The sequence below is a fragment of the Xenopus tropicalis genome, chromosome 3 (assembly GCF_000004195.4).
Source record: "Xenopus tropicalis strain Nigerian chromosome 3, UCB_Xtro_10.0, whole genome shotgun sequence".
Taxonomy (NCBI): Eukaryota; Metazoa; Chordata; class Amphibia; order Anura; family Pipidae; genus Xenopus; species Xenopus tropicalis.
Genome location: NC_030679.2, coordinates 151,428,775 through 151,451,034, shown reverse-complemented (window position 1 = coordinate 151,451,034; position 22,260 = coordinate 151,428,775). Strand labels below are relative to the sequence as shown.

At 48.1% G+C, this 22,260-nt stretch overlaps 1 protein-coding gene across 2 annotated transcripts in view; it reads left to right on the top strand.

Moving 5' to 3' along the window:
• nyap1 (neuronal tyrosine-phosphorylated phosphoinositide-3-kinase adaptor 1) overlaps positions 1-21,440 on the top strand; it is a 29,316-nt gene extending 7,876 nt beyond the window's left edge. Inside the window, exons 2-8 of one of the 2 annotated variants that reach the window (XM_031899601.1) lie at positions 13,227-14,112; positions 15,206-15,367; positions 15,774-16,060; positions 16,392-17,471; positions 18,891-19,079; positions 19,179-19,258; positions 19,360-21,440. In XM_031899601.1, the coding sequence (XP_031755461.1) occupies positions 15,246-15,367; positions 15,774-16,060; positions 16,392-17,471; positions 18,891-19,079; positions 19,179-19,258; positions 19,360-19,611 (2,010 nt within the window). In that variant the 5' untranslated portion in view covers positions 13,227-14,112; positions 15,206-15,245 and the 3' untranslated portion in view covers positions 19,612-21,440. Of the gene's footprint in view, positions 1-13,226; positions 14,128-15,205; positions 15,368-15,773; positions 16,061-16,391; positions 17,472-18,890; positions 19,080-19,178; positions 19,259-19,359 lie in introns of both variants that reach the window. The other variant, XM_031899600.1, reaches the window with a different exon arrangement.
• The last annotated feature ends 820 nt before the right edge of the window (positions 21,441-22,260 follow it).

Genomic DNA, 22,260 nt, shown 5'->3' with positions numbered 1-22,260 from the left:
TTTTGCTCTCCAGCACATTATGGTCCCACTTGCACACAATTCCGCTCACAGGAGCCCAGTTCTGGGGCCGCCACATCCTCACCCACAGAATCAGGAGGCAGTTTTACCTTCTCCTCAGACACACCGTCTGGCTTACCCCCATTCACTGCCATGTTACCATTTTCCACGTCAGCATCTGTGTGCCTTACTGCCCCAGCACTCCCTATAGGCTTCTAGTGGCCCTTGTATTGCCCCATATACAGGGCAATTAGCAGTAACATGCCCGGTACCATAACAGTGGGTGCACCTTTCCCTTTAATTAGCTCAGCCAATCTAGCTATAGCAGTTGACAGAGATTGCTCATTAGTACACTCAGCCCCTTTAAGACCTTCAGGAGATGAGCTGCAGCCAGGCAACAAAGAGTTACTCTCAACGCATGGCTTTAACCCCTTGTTCACTGAAGAACTTGCACACACTCTGCTCAGCAGTTCTACATGCAGACTCTCACTTGCATCAGTTGCAACAAAGCTGCACAATCATTACCAGTCACACAGGTTACATTCTGTTCTGGTTTATCAGACTCCGAGCAGTTTACACTCCCTGCGTCAGTCACACCTGCTGGGGGCACAATTACACTGGGGGGCCCCCCTACTCCCTGTACCTCAGGTATAACGATCTCTAGGGGAACACTAATACCAGGGGTCACCCCTAAACTTTGTACCATGGGCGTTACCCCCCAGTCACACTCTCTAGGGGAACATTAATACCAGGGGTCACCCCTAAACTTTGTACCATGGGCATTACCCCACCCCCCCCAGTCACACTCTCTAGGGGAACACTAATACCAGGGGTCACCCCTAAACTTTGTACCATGGGTGTTACCCCCCAGTCACACTCTCTAGGGGAACACTAATACCAGGGGTCACCCCTAAACTTTGTACCATGGGCATTACCCCACCCCCCCAGTCACACTCTCTAGGGGAACACTAATACCAGGGGTCACCCCTAAACTTTGTACCATGGGCATTACCCCACCCCCCCAGTCACACTCTCTAGGGGAACACTAATACCAGGGGTCACCCCTAAACTTTGTACCATGGGCATTACCCCACCCCCCCCAGTCACACTCTCTAGGGGAACACTAATACCAGGGGTCACCCCTAAACTTTGTACCATGGGTGTTACCCCCAGTCACACTCTCTAGGGGAACACTAATACCAGGGGTCACCCCTAAACTTTGTACCATGGGCATTACCCCACCCCCCCAGTCACACTCTCTAGGGGAACACTAATACCAGGGGTCACCCCTAAACTTTGTACCATGGGCATTACCCCACCCCTCCAGTCACACTCTCTAGGGGAACATTAATACCAGGGGTCACCCCTACACTTTGTACCATGGGTGTTACCCCCCAGTCACACTCTCTAGGGGAACACTAATACCAGGGGTCACCCCTAAACTTTGTACCATGGGTGTTACCCCCCAGTCACACTCTCTCGGGGAACACTAATACCAGGGGTCACCCCTAAACTTTGTACCATGGGCGTTACCCCAAACCCCCCCAGTCACACTCTCTAGGGGAACACTAATACCAGGGGTCACCCCTAAACTTTGTACCATGGGCGTCACCCCACACCCCACAGTCACACTCTCTAGGGGAACACTAATACCAGGGGTCACCCCTACACTTTGTACCATGGGCGTTACCCCACACCCCCCAGTCACACTCTCTAGGGGAACATTAATACCAGGGGTCACCCCTACACTTTGTACCATGGGCGTTACCCCACCCCCCCAGTCACACTCTCTAGGGGAACACTAATACCAGGGGTCACCCCTACACTTTGTACCATGGGCGTTACCCCAAACCCCCCAGTCACACTCTCTAGGGGAACACTAATACCAGGGGTCACCCCTACACTTTGTACCATGGGCGTTACCCCAAACCCCCCAGTCACACTCTCTAGGGGAACACTAATACCAGGGGTCACCCCTACACTTTGTACCATGGGCGTTACCCCAAACCCCCCAGTCACACTCTCTAGGGGAACACTAATACCAGGGGTCACCCCTACACTTTGTACCATGGGCGTTACCCCACACCCCCCAGTCACACTCTCTAGGGGAACACTAATACCAGGGGTCACCCCCACACTTTGTACCATGGGCGTTACCCCACACCCCCCAGTCACACTCTCTAGGGGAACATTAATACCAGGGGTCACCCCTACACTTTGTACCATGGGCGTTACCCCACCCCCCCAGTCACACTCTCTAGGGGAACATTAATACCAGGGGTCACCCCTACACTTTGTACCATGGGCGTTACCCCACCCCCCCAGTCACACTCTCTAGGGGAACATTAATACCAGGGGTCACCCCTACACTTTGTACCATGGGAGTTACCCCACCCCCCCAGTCACACTCTCTAGGGGAACATTAATACCAGGGGTCACCCCTAAACTTTGTACCATGGGCGTTACCCCACCCCCCCAGTCACACTCTCTAGGGGAACATTAATACCAGGGGTCACCCCTACACTTTGTACCATGGGCGTTACCCCACCCCCCCAGTCACACTCTCTAGGGGAACATTAATACCAGGGGTCACCCCTACACTTTGTACCATGGGAGTTACCCCACACCCCCCAGTCACACTCTCTAGGGGAACATTAATACCAGGGGTCACCCCTACACTTTGTACCATGGGCGTTACCCCACCCCCCCAGTCACACTCTCTAGGGGAACATTAATACCAGGGGTCACCCCTACACTTTGTACCATGGGAGTTACCCCACCCCCCCAGTCACACTCTCTAGGGGAACATTAATACCAGGGGTCACCCCTAAACTTTGTACCATGGGCGTTACCCCACCCCCCCAGTCACACTCTCTAGGGGAACATTAATACCAGGGGTCACCCCTACACTTTGTACCATGGGCGTTACCCCACCCCCCCAGTCACACTCTCTAGGGGAACATTAATACCAGGGGTCACCCCTACACTTTGTACCATGGGAGTTACCCCACACCCCCCAGTCACACTCTCTAGGGGAACATTAATACCAGGGGTCACCCCTAAACTTTGTACCATGGGCGTTACCCCACCCCCCCAGTCACACTCTCTAGGGGAACACTAATACCAGGGGTCACCCCTACACTTTGTACCATGGGCGTTACCCCACCCCCACAGTCACACTCTCTAGGGGAACATTAATACCAGGGGTCACCCCTACACTTTGTACCATGGGCGTTACCCCACCCCCCAGTCACACTCTCTAGGGGAACATTAATACCAGGGGTCACCCCTACACTTTGTACCATGGGAGTTACCCCACACCCCCCAGTCACACTCTCTAGGGGAACATTAATACCAGGGGTCACCCCTACACTTTGTACCATGGGCGTTACCCCACCCCCCCAGTCACACTCTCTAGGGGAACACTAATACCAGGGGTCACCCCTACACTTTGTACCATGGGCGTTACCCCACCCCCCCAGTCACACTCTCTAGGGGAACACTAATACCAGGGGTCACCCCTACACTTTGTACCATGGGCGTTACCCCAAACCCCCCAGTCACACTCTCTAGGGGAACACTAATACCAGGGGTCACCCCTACACTTTGTACCATGGGCGTTACCCCAAACCCCCCAGTCACACTCTCTAGGGGAACACTAATACCAGGGGTCACCCCTACACTTTGTACCATGGGCGTTACCCCAAACCCCCCAGTCACACTCTCTAGGGGAACACTAATACCAGGGGTCACCCCTACACTTTGTACCATGGGCGTTACCCCAAACCCCCCAGTCACACTCTCTAGGGGAACACTAATACCAGGGGTCACCCCTACACTTTGTACCATGGGCGTTACCCCACACCCCCAGTCACACTCTCTAGGGGAACACTAATACCAGGGGTCACCCCCACACTTTGTACCATGGGCGTTACCCACACCCCCCAGTCACACTCTCTAGGGGAACATTAATACCAGGGGTCACCCCTACACTTTGTACCATGGGCGTTACCCCACCCCCCCAGTCACACTCTCTAGGGGAACATTAATACCAGGGGTCACCCCTACACTTTGTACCATGGGCGTTACCCCACCCCCCAGTCACACTCTCTAGGGGAACATTAATACCAGGGGTCACCCCTACACTTTGTACCATGGGCGTTACCCCACACCCCCCCAGTCACACTCTCTAGGGGAACACTAATACCAGGGGTCACCCCTACACTTTGTACCATGGGTTACCAACCCCCAGTACCGTGTTACCCCCACCCCAGTCACACTCTCTAGGGGAACACTAATACCAGGGGTCACCCCTACACTTTGTACCATGGGTGTTACCCCAAACCCCCCAGTCACACTCTCTAGGGGAACACTAATACCAGGGGTCACCCCTACACTTTGTACCATGGGCGTTACCCCAAACCCCCCAGTCACACTCTCTAGGGGAACACTAATACCAGGGGTCACCCCTACACTTTGTACCATGGGCGTTACCCCACACCCCCAGTCACACTCTCTAGGGGAACACTAATACCAGGGGTCACCCCTACACTTTGTACCATGGGCGTTACCCCACACCCCCAGTCACACTCTCTAGGGGAACACTAATACCAGGGGTCACCCCTACACTTTGTACCATGGGCATTACCCCACCCCCCCAGTCACACTCTCTAGGGGAACACTAATACCAGGGGTCATCCCTACACTTTGTACCATGGGTGTCACCCCCCAGTCACACTCTCTAGGGGAACACTAATACCAGGGGTCACCCCTACACTTTGTACCATGGGCGTTACCCCAAACCCCCCAGTCACACTCTCTAGGGGAACATTAATACCAGGGGTCACCCCTACACTTTGTACCATGGGCGTTACCCCAAACCCCCCCAGTCACACTCTCTAGGGGAACACTAATACCAGGGGTCACCCCTACACTTTGTACCATGGGCGTTACCCCACCCCCCAGTCACACTCTCTAGGGGAACATTAATACCAGGGGTCTCCCCTACACTTTGTACCATGGGCGTTACCCCACACCCCCCAGTCACACTCTCTAGGGGAACATTAATACCAGGGGTCACCCCTACACTTTGTACCATGGGCGTTACCCCACACCCCCCAGTCACACTCTCTAGGGGAACATTAATACCAGGGGTCTCCCCTACACTTTGTACCATGGGAGTTACCCCACACCCCCCAGTCACACTCTCTAGGGGAACATTAATACCAGGGGTCACCCCTACACTTTGTACCATGGGTGTTACCCCAAACCCCCCAGTCACACTCTCTAGGGGAACACTAATACCAGGGGTCACCCCTACACTTTGTACCATGGGAGTTACCCCACACCCCCCAGTCACACTCTCTAGGGGAACACTAATACCAGGGGTCACCCCTACACTTTGTACCATGGGTGTTACCCCACACCCCCCAGTCACACTCTCTAGGGGAACATTAATACCAGGGGTCACCCCTACACTTTGTACCATGGGCGTTACCCCAAACCCCCCAGTCACACTCTCTAGGGGAACACTAATACCAGGGGTCACCCCTACACTTTGTACCATGGGTGTTACCCCAAACCCCCCAGTCACACTCTCTAGGGGAACACTAATACCAGGGGTCACCCCTACACTTTGTACCATGGGCGTTACCCCAAACCCCCCAGTCACACTCTCTAGGGGAACATTAATACCAGGGGTCACCCCTACACTTTGTACCATGGGTGTTACCCCACACCCCCCAGTCACACTCTCATTACTCACAACAATTTCACAGCAAAATCGCCATTAACACTTTGCATGGAACAAACAGAATTAACCCATTGGTTTGATTGCCCCCCACGCAAAGCTTTGTCGCTCCCCCATAACTCCCAGAATAGGGGAAAGTCCATTCCCAGAATCATTTCCACATCAATAGTCACCCACAACCCCAAGTGAGCGGCCGACTGTCTCTTTTGTAGTTCCAGACGTCACACAGACAGTGGGTTGAGTAGAGACCTCTCGTATCTCTGGGACCTCCTGCCGGGGGGGGGGGACAAACACCAGCAGTTCCTGCAGCAGATACAGTTACCCCAATGCCCAGTGTGACCCTTAATGAGACCCCATTCACTTTTACTTCTATTAACTTTTCCACCGTCCCTTTAAGAGACACAGCGCACTCTGCCCAGGCATTTAACTCTCGCTGTACCTCAGCTCCCTGGACCTTGCCTTTAATTAAAGTGTCCCAGGCTTTTACCCCACCAGCATAATGTTCCCTTTCCACTGCCCCTTTAAGAACAGTCTTACCATCCCTGTAGGGTTACACTCTGGCCAACCTTCCTGCCCTGTGCCCCACTCTGAGAGACCCTCACTCAGTCACGGATCCAACTCTACCCCCCCCCCCCATGGGATCCCACAGCCCTTTTATTGCTCCCCTGCAGCCCAATCAGGCAGCTCCCTACAGCCGGCCAACTGACAATACTACATGGAATATGGAATGGGGGGGCCTAACCAATTAACCCTTCATTCACCCCAGGCACCTATTCATTTGGCTTCTCCTAAGCCAGTAATATAAACACATCATCACCTGCTTTTTACCTGGTGCTCCTTGTATCAAACAATGATCTTTCCCATTGTACCTCTCACACTCTCACTAAATATGGATTATTAAAGGACAAGGAAAGGCTAAGTCACTCGGGGGCGCCAAAATGTTAGGCACCCCCAAGTAACTTTTTTATTTTTTATAGTTTATCCTTTTATTGTTCTATATAACATACATAAAACAAAAACAACAATTAATAGGAAGGGAGATTATATACCACTGGTTACGGTATTGCGGTAACATATTAAACATGTTTCAGTTCTGTTATGACAAAAGTAATATAATCAAATAGACCCGGTTGGTACGACAAAGATTACAGTTGGACAGCGCCGGTCCGTTCAGTTATATTATACAGGTATAGGACCCATTATCCAGAATGCTTGGGACCAAGGGTATTCCGGATAAGGTGTCTTTCCGTAATTTGGATCTCAATACCTTAAGTCTACTAAAAAATCAATAAAACATTAAATAAACCCAATAGGGCTGTTCTGCCCCCAATAAGGGGTAATTATATCTTAGTTGGGATCAAGTACAGGTACTGTTTTATTATTACAGAGAAAAGGGAATCATTTAACCATGAAATAAACCCAATAGGGCTGTTCTGCCCCAATAAGGGGTAATTATATCTTAGTTGGGATCAAGTACAGGTACTGTTTTATTATTACAGAGAAAAGGGAATCATTTAACCATGAAATAAACCCAATAGGGCTGTTCTGCCCCAATAAGGGGTAATTATATCTTAGTTGGGATCAAGTACAGGTACTGTTTTATTATTACAGAGAAAAGGGAATCATTTAACCATGAAATAAACCCAATAGGGCTGTTCTGCCCCAATAAGGGGTAATTATATCTTAGTTGGGATCAAGTACAGGTACTGTTTTATTATTACAGAGAAAAGGGAATCATTTAACCATCAAATAAACCCAATAGGGCTGTTCTGCCCCAATAAGGGGTAATTATATCTTAGTTGGGATCAAGTACAGGTACTGTTTTATTATTACAGAGAAAAGGGAATCATTTAACCATTAAATAAACCCAATAGGCCTGTTCTGCCCCAATAAGGGGTAATTATATCTTAGTTGGGATCAAGTACAGGTACTGTTTTATTATTACAGAGAAAAGGGAATCATTTAACCATTAAATAAACCCAATAGGGCTGTTCTGCCCCAATAAGGGGTAATTATATCTTAGTTGGGATCAAGTACAGGTACTGTTTTATTATTACAGAGAAAAGGGAATCATTTAACCATTAAATAAACCCAATAGGGCTGTTCTGCCCCAATAAGGGGTAATTATATCTTAGTTGGGATCAAGTACAGGTACTGTTTTATTATTACAGAGAAAAGGGAATCATTTAACCATTAAATAAACCCAATAGGCCTGTTCTGCCCCAATAAGGGGTAATTATATCTTAGTTGGGATCAAGTACAGGTACTGTTTTATTATTACAGAGAAAAGGGAATCATTTAACCATTAAATAAACCCAATAGGGCTGTTCTGCCCCCAATAAGGGGTAATTATATCTTAGTTGGGATCAAGTACAGGTACTGTTTTATTATTACAGAGAAAAGGGAATCATTTAACCATTAAATAAACCCAATAGGGCTGTTCTGCCCCAATAAGGGGTAATTATATCTTAGTTGGGATCAAGTACAGGTACTGTTTTATTATTACAGAGAAAAGGGAATCATTTAACCATTAAATAAACCCAATAGGCCTGTTCTGCCCCAATAAGGGGTAATTATATCTTAGTTGGGATCAAGTACAGGTACTGTTTTATTATTACAGAGAAAAGGGAATCATTTAACCATGAAATAAACCCAATAGGGCTGTTCTGCCCCAATAAGGGGTAATTATATCTTAGTTGGGATCAAGTACAGGTACTGTTTTATTATTACAGAGAAAAGGGAATCATTTAACCATTAAATAAACCCAATAGGACTGTTCTGCCCCAATAAGGGGTAATTATATCTTAGTTGGGATCAAGTACAGGTACTGTTTTATTATTACAGAGAAAAGGGAATCATTTAACCATGAAATAAACCCAATAGGGCTGTTCTGCCCCAATAAGGGGTAATTATATCTTAGTTGGGATCAAGTACAGGTACTGTTTTATTATTACAGAGAAAAGGGAATCATTTAACCATGAAATAAACCCAATAGGGCTGTTCTGCCCCCAATAAGGGGTAATTATATCTTAGTTGGGATCAAGTACAGGTACTGTTTTATTATTACAGAGAAAAGGGAATCATTTAACCATGAAATAAACCCAATAGGGCTGTTCTGCCCCAATAAGGGGTAATTATATCTTAGTTGGAATCAATTACAAGGTTCTGTTTTATTATTACAGAGAAAAAGGAAATCAGTTTTAAAATTCTGAATTATTTGATTAAAATGGAGTCTATGGGAGAGGGGCATTCCGTAATTCGGAGCTTTCTGGATAATGGGTTTCCGGATAAGGGGTCCGATACCTGTACTATATATATATATGGGTTTTGCAGGTAGTGCGGACGTTTTTAAAGTGATTGTTGCATGAGGAGTTTAGTAGGGAATTAGGGTGGTCTGTAGGTGCAGATTGGGGTGTTGCATTTTATGTCAAGGTACCTTGTCCCCCTAGGCCCCCCTCCCACCATGGGCTCCAGATTTTCTCAAATTTCTTTTTGGAAGCTCTGGCTAGCAAAGTAATGAGGGGTAAAACTTGATTTACCAGGGTGATCCAGTAGGGATTCAGGTCCCATCCAGGCCATTGCAATGATTTTCCTTGCGTAGTGTAGGAGTGTCCTATATCTGGTTGTAGCATGGTTGGTGGTTATTAATTCATCCAGGATTCCCAGTATACACACCTGGGGGGGCCAGCATTTTGGGGAATTCTAGTTTGCCTGCTAGGACACACATAACCTCAGACCAAAATTTGGCTACCTGCGGGCACGACCAGGCCATGTGTAGGAAATTTGCCTCCTCCATCCCACATCTATGGCATCGTGCGTTGGGGTTGCGTCCCATGGACCTCAGTCGTGTAGGCGTGAGATAGAATTGGTGCAGCCATTTCAATTGGACAAGTTTGTCTCTTACTGAAAATAAATAATAATACCCTCTGTCTGCTGCTTCTCCCCAGTCTTCCTCTGTCAGGACTGGGACGTTGGACAACCATTTGCGGGGTGCTGTTTTGAACGGGGAGGGAGTTGTTTGTAGCAGAGTTTTATACAATGTTGATGTAGGTTTGGTTACAGTGGGGGACCAGAGTGCAGTTTCAAACTGTGGTTGGGAGGTTTGTATGTCAATTCCACCAGACTGTGGAATACCTGCCTAAACTGGAAGTATCGGAATTGGGAGAGAGTGGGTTCTGCAAGTTTCTCTTTAAAGAACTCATATGTTCCCACCCCCAAGTAACTTTAATCACTTACCTTGTACCCCAGGCTGGTGCCCCTGTTAGGAGAAAACTGCACCAGCCCGGGGTACCTGAAGCGAGCGCTTCCTCCTTCCATGTTTCTTCTGCCGGAGAAATCCCTGGGCTGGCACATGCGCACTAGAGTGAAAAGCCAACTTTGTTACTCTGCCTGCCCAACGCTGCCTGTGTGTGCCATACTCTACCTGCCCTATGCTGCCCGTGTGTGCCATACTCTGCCTGCCCTATGATGCCTGTGTGTGCCATACTCTGCCTGCCCTATGCTGCCTGTGTGTGCCATACTCTGCCTGCCCTATGCTGCCAGGCAGGGTAGACAGACAGGCACACACAGGCAGCATAGGGCAGGCAGAGTATGGCACACACAGGCATCATAGGGCAGGCAGAGTATGGCACACACAGGCATCATAGGGCAGGCAGAGTATGGCACACACAGGCAGGGTAGGGCAGGCAGAGTATGGCACACACAGGCAGCATAGGCAGGCAGAGTATGGCACACACAGGCAGCATAGGGCAGGCAGAGTATGGCACACACAGGCAGCATAGGGCACACAGAGTATGGAACACACAGGCAGCATAGGGCAGGCAGAGTATGGCACACACAGGCAGCATAGGGCAGACAGAGTATGGAACACACAGGCAGCATAGGGCAGGCAGAGTATGGCACACACAGGCAGCATAGGTCAGGCAGAGTATGGCACACACAGGCAGCATAGGGCAGGCAGAGTATGGCACACACAGGCAGCATAGGGCAGGCAGAGTATGGCACACACAGGCAGGGTAGGGCAGGCAGAGTATGGCACACACAGGCAGCATATATCAGGCAGAGTATGGCACACACAGGCAGCATAGGGCAGGCAGAGTATGGCACACACAGGCAGGGTAGGGCAGGCAGAGTATGGCACATACAGGCAGCATATGTCAGGCAGAGTATGGCACACACAGGCAGCATAGGGCAGGCAGAGTATGGCACACACAGGCAGCATAGGTCAGGCAGAGTATGGCACACAGAGGCAGCATAGGGCAGGCAGAGTATGGCACACACAGGCAGCATAGGCAGGCAGAGTATGGCACACACAGGCAGCATAGGGCAGGCAGAGTATGGCACACAGAGCACTCAGAGCAGGCAGGGAGTTTGTTAGCATTTGGAAATAGTCATTATATGGTCCCTAAGGTGTGTAATTATATGCTGGGGGTTGCTATCCACAGGGGAGGAGCATCCATATGGTGCAATTGGTCATTTGCAGTTGGTCATCATTTTTTTTATTATCTGTATTTTTCCAGTTATTTATCTTTTTGCTGAGCAGCTCTCCAGTTTGAAATTGCAGCAGCTACCTGGTTGCTAGGGTCTTGTTTACATAAGCAACCAGGCGGTGGTTTGAATGAGAGATTGGAATATAGTCCATCACTGATTGCCACGTCATAACCCCACCCACATGATGTCACAACTCCCAACCCTGTGACATCACTGCCCCTCCCCGTGACATCACTCCCAGTCTGGAGATAGGAACAGCCGAAGGTGGTGACCCTATATCCCCTCCAGACAGTGGCTTATCTGCCGTGTGAGTCATGTGACAGAATTGACATCACTAAGCTCCAATTATAACTGATGACATCACTAAGCACTGTTTATAAGGATCATTGGCTGATACTTGACACAACTCATCCCAATTTGCTATTGGTCTTCATTTTTTTATTTTTTGTGGTTTTTCAATTATTTAACTTTGTGTTCAGCAGCTCTCCAGTTTGGCATTTTCCTAGCTATCTCGTTGCTAGGGTCTTGTTTACCTTAGCAACCAGACAGTGGGTTACATGAAAGGCTGGCATATGAATAGGGGCTGAATATTAATATAAGTAATAAGAAGTAACAATAACAATAAAACTGAAGCCTCACAGAGCAATAGGGTTTGGCTGCCGGGGTCACAGAGCCCCTCAGTGACTGCTAATATCCTTATCATTTACAGTAGGGGGTACATTATCCCTTATAATACATGAGTGATACTCAGAGTTCCCTGTATAACTCAGCCTGCAGCCTTGTGCCTTTATATGGGGGGCACAGAACCCCTCAGTGACTGCTAATATCCTTATCATTTACAGTAGGGGGTACATTATCCCTTATAATACATGAGTGATACTCAGAGTTCCCTGTATAACTCAGCCTGCAGCCTTGTGCCTTTATATGGGGGGCACAGAACCCCTCAGTGACTGCTAATATCCTTATCATTTACAGTAGGGGGTACATTATCCCTTATAATACATGAGTGATACTCAGAGTTCCCTGTATAACTCAGCCTGCAGCCTTGTGCCTTTATATGGGGGGCACAGAACCCCTCAGTGACTGCTAATATCCTTATCATTTACAGTAGGGGGTACATTATCCCTTATAATACATGAGTGATACTCAGAGTTCCCTGTATAACTCAGCCTGCAGCCTTGTGCCTTTATATGGGGGGCACAGAACCCCTCAGTGACTGCTAATATCCTTATCATTTACAGTAGGGGGTACATTATCCCTTATAATACATGAGTGATACTCAGAGTTCCCTGTATAACTCAGCCTGCAGCCTTGTGCCTTTATATGGGGGGCACAGAACCCCTCAGTGACTGCTAATATCCTTATCATTTACAGTAGGGGGTACATTATCCCTTATAATACATGAGTGATACTCAGAGTTCCCTGTATAACTCAGCCTGCAGCCTTGTGCCTTTATATGGGGGGCACAGAACCCCTCAGTGACTGCTAATATCCTTATCATTTACAGTAGGGGGTACATTATCCCTTATAATACATGAGTGATACTCAGAGTTCCCTGTATAACTCAGCCTGCAGCCTTGTGCCTTTATATGGGGGGCACAGAACCCCTCAGTGACTGCTAATATCCTTATCATTTACAGTAGGGGGTACATTATCCCTTATAATACATGAGTGATACTCAGAGTTCCCTGTATAACTCAGCCTGCAGCCTTGTGCCTTTATATGGGGGGCACAGAACCCCTCAGTGACTGCTAATATCCTTATCATTTACAGTAGGGGGTACATTATCCCTTATAATACATGAGTGATACTCAGAGTTCCCTGTATAACTCAGCCTGCAGCCTTGTGCCTTTATATGGGGGGCACAGAACCCCTCAGTGACTGCTAATATCCTTATCATTTACAGTAGGGGGTACATAATCCCGTATAATACATGAGTGATACTGTATAAGAGACTGCTTTTCCCTGACTGTCTATTCTTTATTTTCAGGAATCTCTCAGTGAGTAGAGAAACACACAAACCCCGGGAATGGGTCGATTCTGAGTTGATTTTGCGGCTGCGGAACCGTCGCTGAGTTCCAGATATGAATATTTTCCTGCCGTTACGGGGTCCCGGCGCCGTTTCCTTGCCCGGCCGGTACATTGGCCAATACCCTGAGGGGCACATTGGCGGCCATTGAAGGTTTCAGGCTTTACATGGCGCAAGAAAGGGGGAAAATGCCAAAATCTTTTGGGGGGGCAGCAGAGTCGGGGAGAATGTGGCGCGGTTCTTGCTGCTCTACAATGTAATTTCTGCCAATAACCCCCCCACACACACTGACAAGGATTTGCTGACAATGGGACTGGCCCATGATAGAGACCCCCCCTATTCATAGGTTTCCCAGCGCTGAATGAGCCCCTCACAAAACCCCCCGTTGCCGGAGATGCTTTTTACTTCCATTTCGGGCTGAGAAGCCAATAAATATCTCAGAAGATTCTTTCGGATCATTTGGATTGTTCGGAAAACTTGGAAATTTACAAATCAAGGACAAACATGTCAGAAGGGGTTCCGCGTCTGCGGTTCTGGATCCAAACTCAGCTTGGAACCTTGTACTGAGAACTTTCTCCTGTAGTAACTGCTGCCCGGGGGCAAAACTCGCTTCGAGAATGGAAACCTACGGTCAGGATTTCTGCTCTTCCACTAATGTGGCCCCCCCTGTTGGACCCCATTAGAACTCCTCTCCATGATGTGCGGATGACAGGATCCAACATCTGCCGGAGTGGATTTATAGAAAGTTCTGGGGGGTAAAAAGGGGATAAAAGAACTGAAGGACTGAAAATTCCATTAAATGCTGATGCCGCACAGAAAGGGAAAGTCTGGGGGAGAAGCCACTCCAGTGAGTGCTGTAAAGGTGAGGGGCTGTGTACCCCTGAACTACAGCGGGGTGACTGTTACCCCAATGTTTCTATATATCTGTAACCTTGTTATGGGCTAAGGGGGCCCAGCCTGAAGGCCAGTTAGGGGGGGATTTGGGGTGAGTGCTTATTTGTGCCCTGGGTACCCCTGGAACTATAGCGGGGTGACTGTTACCCCAATGTTTCTATATATCTGTAACCTTGTTATGGGCTAAGGGGGCCCAGCCTGAAGGGCAGTTAGGGGGGATTTGGGGTGAGTGCTTATTTGTGCCCTGGGTACCCCTGGAACTATAGCGGGGTGACTGTTACCCCAATGTTCCTATATATCTGTAACCTTGTTATGGGCTAAGGGGGCCCAGCCTGAAGGCCAGTTAGGGGGGGATTTGGGGTGAGTGCTTATTTGTGCCCTGGGTACCCCTGGAACTATAGCGGGGTGACTGTTACCCCAATGTTTCTATATATCTGTAACCTTGTTATGGGCTAAGGGGGCCCAGCCTGAAGGCCAGTTAGGGGGGGATTTGGGGTGAGTGCTTATTTGTGCCCTGGGTACCCCTGGAACTATAGCGGGGTGACTGTTACCCCAATGTTTCTATATATCTGTAACCTTGTTATGGGCTAAGGGGGCCCAGCCTGAAGGCCAGTTAGGGGGGGATTTGGGGTGAGTGCTTATTTGTGCCCTGGGTACCCCTGGAACTATAGCGGGGTGACTGTTACCCCAATGTTTCTATATATCTGTAACCTTGTTATGGGCTAAGGGGGCCCAGCCTGAAGGCCAGTTAGGGGGGGATTTGGGGTGCTTATTTGTGCCCTGGGTACCCCTGGAACTATAGCGGGGTGACTGTTACCCCAATGTTTCTATATATCTGTAACCTTGTTATGGGCTAAGGGGGCCCAGCCTGAAGGCCAGTTAGGGGGGGATTTGGGGTCAATGTTAGAGCAAGGTGGGGGGTAGATGAAGTTTGAACCTAAAAATTCTAAAAACATTTGTTAAATATGTCACTGTCATTATATTTAACATTTTGTCCTTTATTGGAATGTTCCTTTTACTCCCATATTGTTCTATTTACTGTGCAGTACCCACTTCAAAGGGGGTCTAGTGTTGAGACTCCAGAAGATGACCTCTGGTTCCTCTGACCTGGTAACCATTCTTGGGGTTGAGAAGAACGGAGCCATGAATCTCCTGTATAGAAAGAGTAGAGTGGAGTGGAGGCAGAAAGACGAGGAGACAAAAAAGAGGTGAAAGGGAATGATTTGGGGTTCATCTGAGTTACATAAAGGAGGATCATGGGATTGAAATGAAGAGGGAAATGTGGGATCCAAGATGGGGCAAGATATAGGGGTTGGGTCTATACCAGTTATGGCAGACATAGAGACCTATGGGATGGGAAACAGGAGAAAATATAGAATGGGAGAAATCGAGGGAGATACAGTGGGTGTAGGTGGAAGAGTTTGGATGGGACAGAGGAATATGGAAGACAGAGGGGACATATAGGATTGGAGACATGGAGGTGGGACAGATGGAGATTTTCAGCTGGGTATATAGTGAAAACATTGCATGGGAAACCATAGTCACTTGGGCCGAGATACCTGGAGATCATTGTTGGGACCTGTGTTTTGACCCCTGTTCTCCTTTTGTCCTCAGCAATACAGGGAAGGTCCGGGACATGGCCTCGTTCCGCCGCCACTTCCGAATGGGATTCATGACCATGCCGGCCTCGCAGGAACGAGACCCTCTACCATGTGGGAACGCCATGGCCCCACGCTCCCTGTCCTGCCATTCTGTTGGCAGCGCTCCAGAAGAGAGTGGAGGAGAAGGTGGACCCACGGGGAGGAGACCCCCAGCCAAGCCGAAGAGGAATCCCAGCACCAAACTCAGCTTTGCCGGGGAGGGGAGAGTTCAGGATGAACGAAGGATACGGAAGGAAGGAGGTGAGAGCCCCAATGTCTCTTGGTTCCCCTGGAGGTTCCTCTCACTGATGAACCTGCCTGGAGGTTCCAGAGACGGTGCCCTATGCGTATATACTATACTGTGTTGCTTGAGATTCCCATAGACCTGGATTAGCCCCAAAAAATTGCCACCACTCAAGGCCAATTGACTATTATGTCATATTTGTCTCTTAAAACCTCTTAAGGGTTCCATCCTGCCAATTGGTACATCTGTACCGAGTCTACCCAACCCATTCCATTCGTGTATCAGAGAGAAACACAATGACTCTACTATCAGTCTCCGTATATAATCTTCTGCTATTTTTTATTCCAGGGTCCCTCAAAAGTGCCTCTGAGTCCCGCCGCATGCCCCCCCAGAAGCCGCAGCGGAGCCCCCATACACACCTTTCAGCCTCCTTTGATGAGACCTATGCCAGGCGACCAGCCTCCACCTCTGCCATCCAGCCTTCCACTACATGCCCTTCCTCACACTCCCCAGAAGAACCCGTCTACATTGAAATGGTGGGAAATGTTTCAAGAGGGCTCCCCCCACCTTCGACCCCAGCTCCACCAGATGAAGATTCAGATGGAGAAGAAGAGGCCATTTACGAGGAGATGAAATATCCGGTACATGAAGAACATCCATCTCATCTAAGGCATCCTCAGCGCCGCCACGCTCCTCCACTCAGGACACCTGAAGTGGACATCCCCCCTCCGTTCCCAAATTTGCTGCAGCATCGTCCTCCATTACTGGGAGCCCCTTCAGGCAAGGGCAATAAAGTCACAAAACCTATTCCCCCAGTGTCTTCTAAGCTGCCAGTTCCTCACAAGGAGTTGCCACCCTCAGTTGCAACCTCTTCCATTCATCTTCCTCCTTCTGGCCGTGCTCGTAGCCATTCGACTCCATTGCCCCCACAGACTTCAGTCCAGCATAGGCCAGAATCTGTAACCCCACTTTCTCGAGGCTCAGGCTGCACGCAGGAGAAAGGGACATCCATGCTTCCCATTCCACATGGGCAATCCCGAGACAAAGCCCTCTCTTACACAATGGTCTACTCTTCAGTGAAGGTGACACATTCCCTACTTCCAGCCTCACAGGTGGAAGAGAAGACAGAACGGGAGATCTCAGTGCTATCCGGACTCATCTGTCCAGCATCCCGTGTGGCGGGGACACAGTTGCCCAGCCGCCCACCCTCAACCCAGCCTCACCAGGGGCAAGGGGAACAGTCTTCCCCTGCTGTCTGGACTTATCCTGCAGGCAGGAGGCCGCCAGCATATGAAAATAGCATGAAGGGCTCCAGAGGAACACAGGCCACAGATCCTCGAGGAGGGACGGTGGAGGAGGAAAGGGCCGGTACAGTGTGGGACTTACAGAGAAGGATGTCCTGTGGACGAAGAAGCCAAATGGGTGAACGTAAGTAAATGTTTGTGTGACTCAACTGGGGGAAGAAAGAAAAATAACAAGAGAGGAATTAGTCCCCCCAGTACCTTTTCTACATGTAGGGCTGGAAATCAGTGAAGCACCTGGTTTGGTCTGCCAACCTCTACTGTTGGGTTTGGGCTTCCAATCTCTACTGTTGGGTTTGGGCTTCCAACCTCTACTGTTGGGTTTGGGCTTCCAACTTCTACTGTTGGTTTTGGGCTTCCAACTTCTACTGTTGGTTTTGGGCATCCAACCTCTACTGTTGGGTTTGGGCTGCTAACCTCTACTGTTGTGTTTGGGCTGCTAACCTCTACTGTTGGGTTTGGGCTTCCAACCTCTACTGTTGTGTTTGGGCTTCCAACCTCTACTGTTGGGTTTGGGCTTCCAACTTCTACTGTTGGGTTTGGGCTTCCAACTTCTACTGTTGGTTTTGGGCTTCCAACCTCTACTGTTGTGTTTGGGCTTCCAACCTCTACTGTTGGGTTTGGGCTTCCAACTTCTACTGTTGGTTTTGGGCTTCCAACTTCTACTGTTGGTTTTGGGCTTCCAACCTCTACTGTTGTGTTTGGGCTTCCAACCTCTACTGTTGTGTTTGGGCTTCCAACCTCTACTGTTGGTTTTGGGCTTCCAACTTCTACTGTTGGTTTTGGGCATCCAACCTCTACTGTTGGTTTTGGGCTGCTAACCTCTACTGTTGTGTTTGGGCTGCTAACCTCTACTGTTGGGTTTGGGCTGCTAACCTCTACTGTTGTGTTTGGGCTTCCAACCTCTACTGTTGTGTTTGGGCTTCCAACTTCTACTGTTGGGTTTGGGCTTCCAACCTCTACTGTTGGGTTTGGGCTTCCAACCTCTACTGTTGGGTTTGGGCTTCCAACCTCTACTGTTGGGTTTGGGCTTCCAACCTCTACTGTTGTATTTGGGCTTCCAACCTCTACGGTTGGGTTTGGGCTTCCATCCTCTACTGTTGGGTTTGGGCTGCCAACCTCTACTGTTGGGTCCAGATTACCCTAGCAACCAGGCAGTTGTTTGAACAGGAGATGGGAATATGAACAAGAGAGGACATGAATGGAAAGATAAGTAATAAAATCTAACAAGAGCAATAAAACTGGAGCCTCACAGAGCAATAGGTTTTGGTTGCCGGGGTCAGTGACCCCCATTTGAAAGCTGGAAAGAGGCAGAAGAGAAAGGCAAATCATTCAAAAACTATAAAAAATAAATAATGAAAACCGATTGCAAATTTGCAAGGAAAAGGTCATTCTCAAGGGGAAGTTAATCCCATCATTGTTTCTATTTCACACATTTTTAAGGGGAAGTTAATGACACACTTTCAAGGGGAAGTTTGAGAATTGACAATATATTCTCGTAAATTGTATTAGGGCTGATGCTATAAATGAATATGTCTCCCCATAGCACTGGCAGATGGATCCCGGGTTTGGAATGGGAATCCAGTGAGGCCGGAGAAGGGGAGTCAGGGGACTGGGGGTTCAGGAATCCCAGTGAGAACTCAGCAGAGCCTGGACGGTGCCGTTGGGCGCGGAGCAAGTAGGACGGGGCTACCGGTTCCATGTCAAACCTTCCCATCTTGCCACCGGACCACAGGTGAGTGATATTGTCCCTCTCCCCATGAACCCACGTTTTTCCGCTCCCCTTTTCCACATTCCTGCTCTGTATTGGCCATCGTTCTTCCTTTCTCTGCAGACCTTGGGGGGATTTACCGTCTTGGTCGCTCTGCCTCAACCTCGGGGGTACGTCAAGCGTCGACACAGCGGCAGAGCCAGGTAGGTCCATTCCATCTGAGAACTAGAAGAAGATCCACCAGTTCCTTCCTACATTTTCTCCTGCCCCTCGTTCCCCCTCTGATGGTTCCCGTTTCCCACAGGCCATGCTGCCCAGTACACCCCCAGTTCCTTCGTCCAATAGGGAGAGAGATGGGAAGCTCCAGGAGGTCATCGAACGCAAGCGATTCCTGTGCCACGAGATTAAATCCCGGCAGCCAAGAGTGGAGCGGGGATTATGCAAGCAGGAGAGTCTGCCCATTCTGCCCAGCTGGCGTCGGGGCCCCGAGGGGCGCAAAGGGGGTACCCCACCGTGCCATCGGCAGCAAGCTGTGGTGTGGGACACTGCCATTTGAGTTCATCTGCCCAACTTCAACCTGAGGTCTCTCCCGGGGACGCTGGCCGGAACCCTGAAGAGAAAGCCAGGGGTGGAGACAAGATGTGGTTTGGAAATGGAGATACTTGGAGGATACAATATGATTTGCATGTATTAAGGTATTAGTAAGGGAGAGGGTTGGAGTATTGTGTGAGTAGAGCCAAGATGGAAGGATGTGGGGGTGTCCCCTTAGGGAAAAGTATTATATGTATATACAGGTTACCCTGCAAGGGAGAGGTGAGGAGGCGCCCGTTGTGTCTTGGGTTGGTGAGGGATGGTCTCCACTGAGGAGTAACGTGAGGGACGCTTGGTTGTGGAAACGTTGAAACCAACCTTGCATTTGAGAGTGACCCTAAGGGAATGGGCCATGGGAATGGGGGCAGGAAGGGGGTGTTGAGGTGCCATGCCCTGTTCTGGAGAGATAATATGATGGTGGGAAGGTTGGGAGGCTTCGTTGGCAAAGAGCAGATGACAAATGGTAAATTTCCCAAATGTCCCAAAGTAATAAGCAATGGGCAGTAGTAATGTGCCAAACTAGGAGATATGCCTACGGGAGGGCACATTGGTAGGAGATGTGAGATGGACCCTGGAACCATGATGGCAGCAAAGCCATACCCTAGGGAGGCTGCCCTGGACAGTAGGTCACCATGCCAAGACCCCACAACAGCGCAACAATGAGGCTCTTAGACATCTTCTTAAGTGTTGTCCAAGACTGCAACACAAATACCCCACAAAAGGCCCAACCCTGAGGTCCTAGATACGTCTTGATGTTCAAGACTGCAGCCTACTGCCCCGGCCTACAAACCCCATGGTCATTTGATGCAAACTGGTGCCTTCAAATGGTCATGGGATTTGTAGAGCAACAGTCTGGTCACTATGGCTGGTAGGCAAACTGCTGGAGAAAAGGGACTCAAGGGTCAGTGGGGGTATTTAGATTGGACACACTCTGAGTGTTGCCCAGATAGCAAGGGTGCCCAGTATAAAGGGCGGGTGAGGCATTGTGGGAAGGATAATGTGGGATTGTATGGCCAAGTGAGTCCATGATGATGGGACATTGCCTGGGCAGATACCAACCAAGAGTCCAAAGCATTCAGATACACTCCTCTATCATCAGTGGGAGCTTCTGGAGGTTGGACCTCCGAACCAGAACTCTCAGGGTTCTCTGACAGTCATTGGCTGTGGGAGGGCCCTAAAAGCTGTATTTTAGCCAGTCTTGGAAGAGCCCAGGTTGCCAGGCATATCTGACCCCTTCCTTGTCTAACTACCCCATCACTTAGTCCCAACAACTGCCCCACCCGGCAAGGCAGCTTTAGGGAACTGCCCCCTCGGAACCTGTCACATTCTGCTCCAGTTTTTGGGACACACGCTTTTTTTACAGGGACTTTTTTTGGGGTGGGAGGGGCTAATAGAAAATACCGTCAGAATTCCTACGAATACATAATCATATTACGTTTTCGCTTTTTCGTATCATTTTTTCTGAAACTGTAAAAAGTTTTTCGACTATCTATCCATGTATATAGGCAGTAAAACGACAAACATTTTTGTACAGAGGAGGAACTGAAGGGTTAAAAAGATTGTAACATCGATTCCGTTTGCCTCTTTAAACCCCACGTCTGCCAAATTGTGTTGCTTATTGTCGCTCTCTCTATGGCATTTCATTGGCCAATTCCTTTCCTATTGGAATCCAAGAAATGTGATGAAACGATTGGTTGAATGTATTTCCTGGCTCCGTTGGGCCATTTCTTTATATTAACCCTGTATTTCCTTATTTATTTCTTTATATTAACCCTTTATTTCCTTACTATTTCCTTATTTATTTATTTCTTCCCTTATTTATTTCTTTATATTAACCCTGTATTTCCTTATTTATTTCTTTATTCCCTTATTTATTTCTTTATATTAACCCTTTATTTCCTTACTATTTCCTTATTTATTTCCTTATTCCCTTATTTATTTCTTTATATTAACCCTTTATTTCCTTACTATTTCCTTATTTATTCCCTTATTCCCTTCTTTATATTAACCCTGTATTTCCTTATTTATTCCCTTATTCCCTTATTTATTTCTTTATATTAACCCTGTATTTCCTTACTATTTCCTTATTTATTTCTTTATTCCCTTCTTTATTTTTTTATATTAACCCTTTATTTCCTTACTATTTCCTTATTTATTCCCTTATTTATTTCTTTATATAAACCCTTTATTTCATTACTATTTCCTTATTTATTTCTTTATTCCCTTATTTATTTCTTTATATTAACCCTGTATTTCCTTATTTATTCCCTTATTCCCTTATTTATTTCTTTATATTAACCCTGTATTTCCTTACTATTTCCTTATTTATTTCTTTATTCCTTTATTTATTTTTTTATATTAACCCTTTATTTCCTTACTATTTCCTTATTTATTTCCTTATTCCCTTATTTATTTCTTTATATTAACCCTTTATTTCCTTACTATTTCCTTATTTATTTCTTTATATTAACCCTTTATTTCCTTACTATTTCCTTATTTATTTCTTTATATTAACCCTGTATTTCCTTATTTATTCCCTTATTACCTTATTTATTTATTTATATAAACCCTTTATTTCCTTACTTTTTCCTTATTTATTTCTTTATTCCCTTAT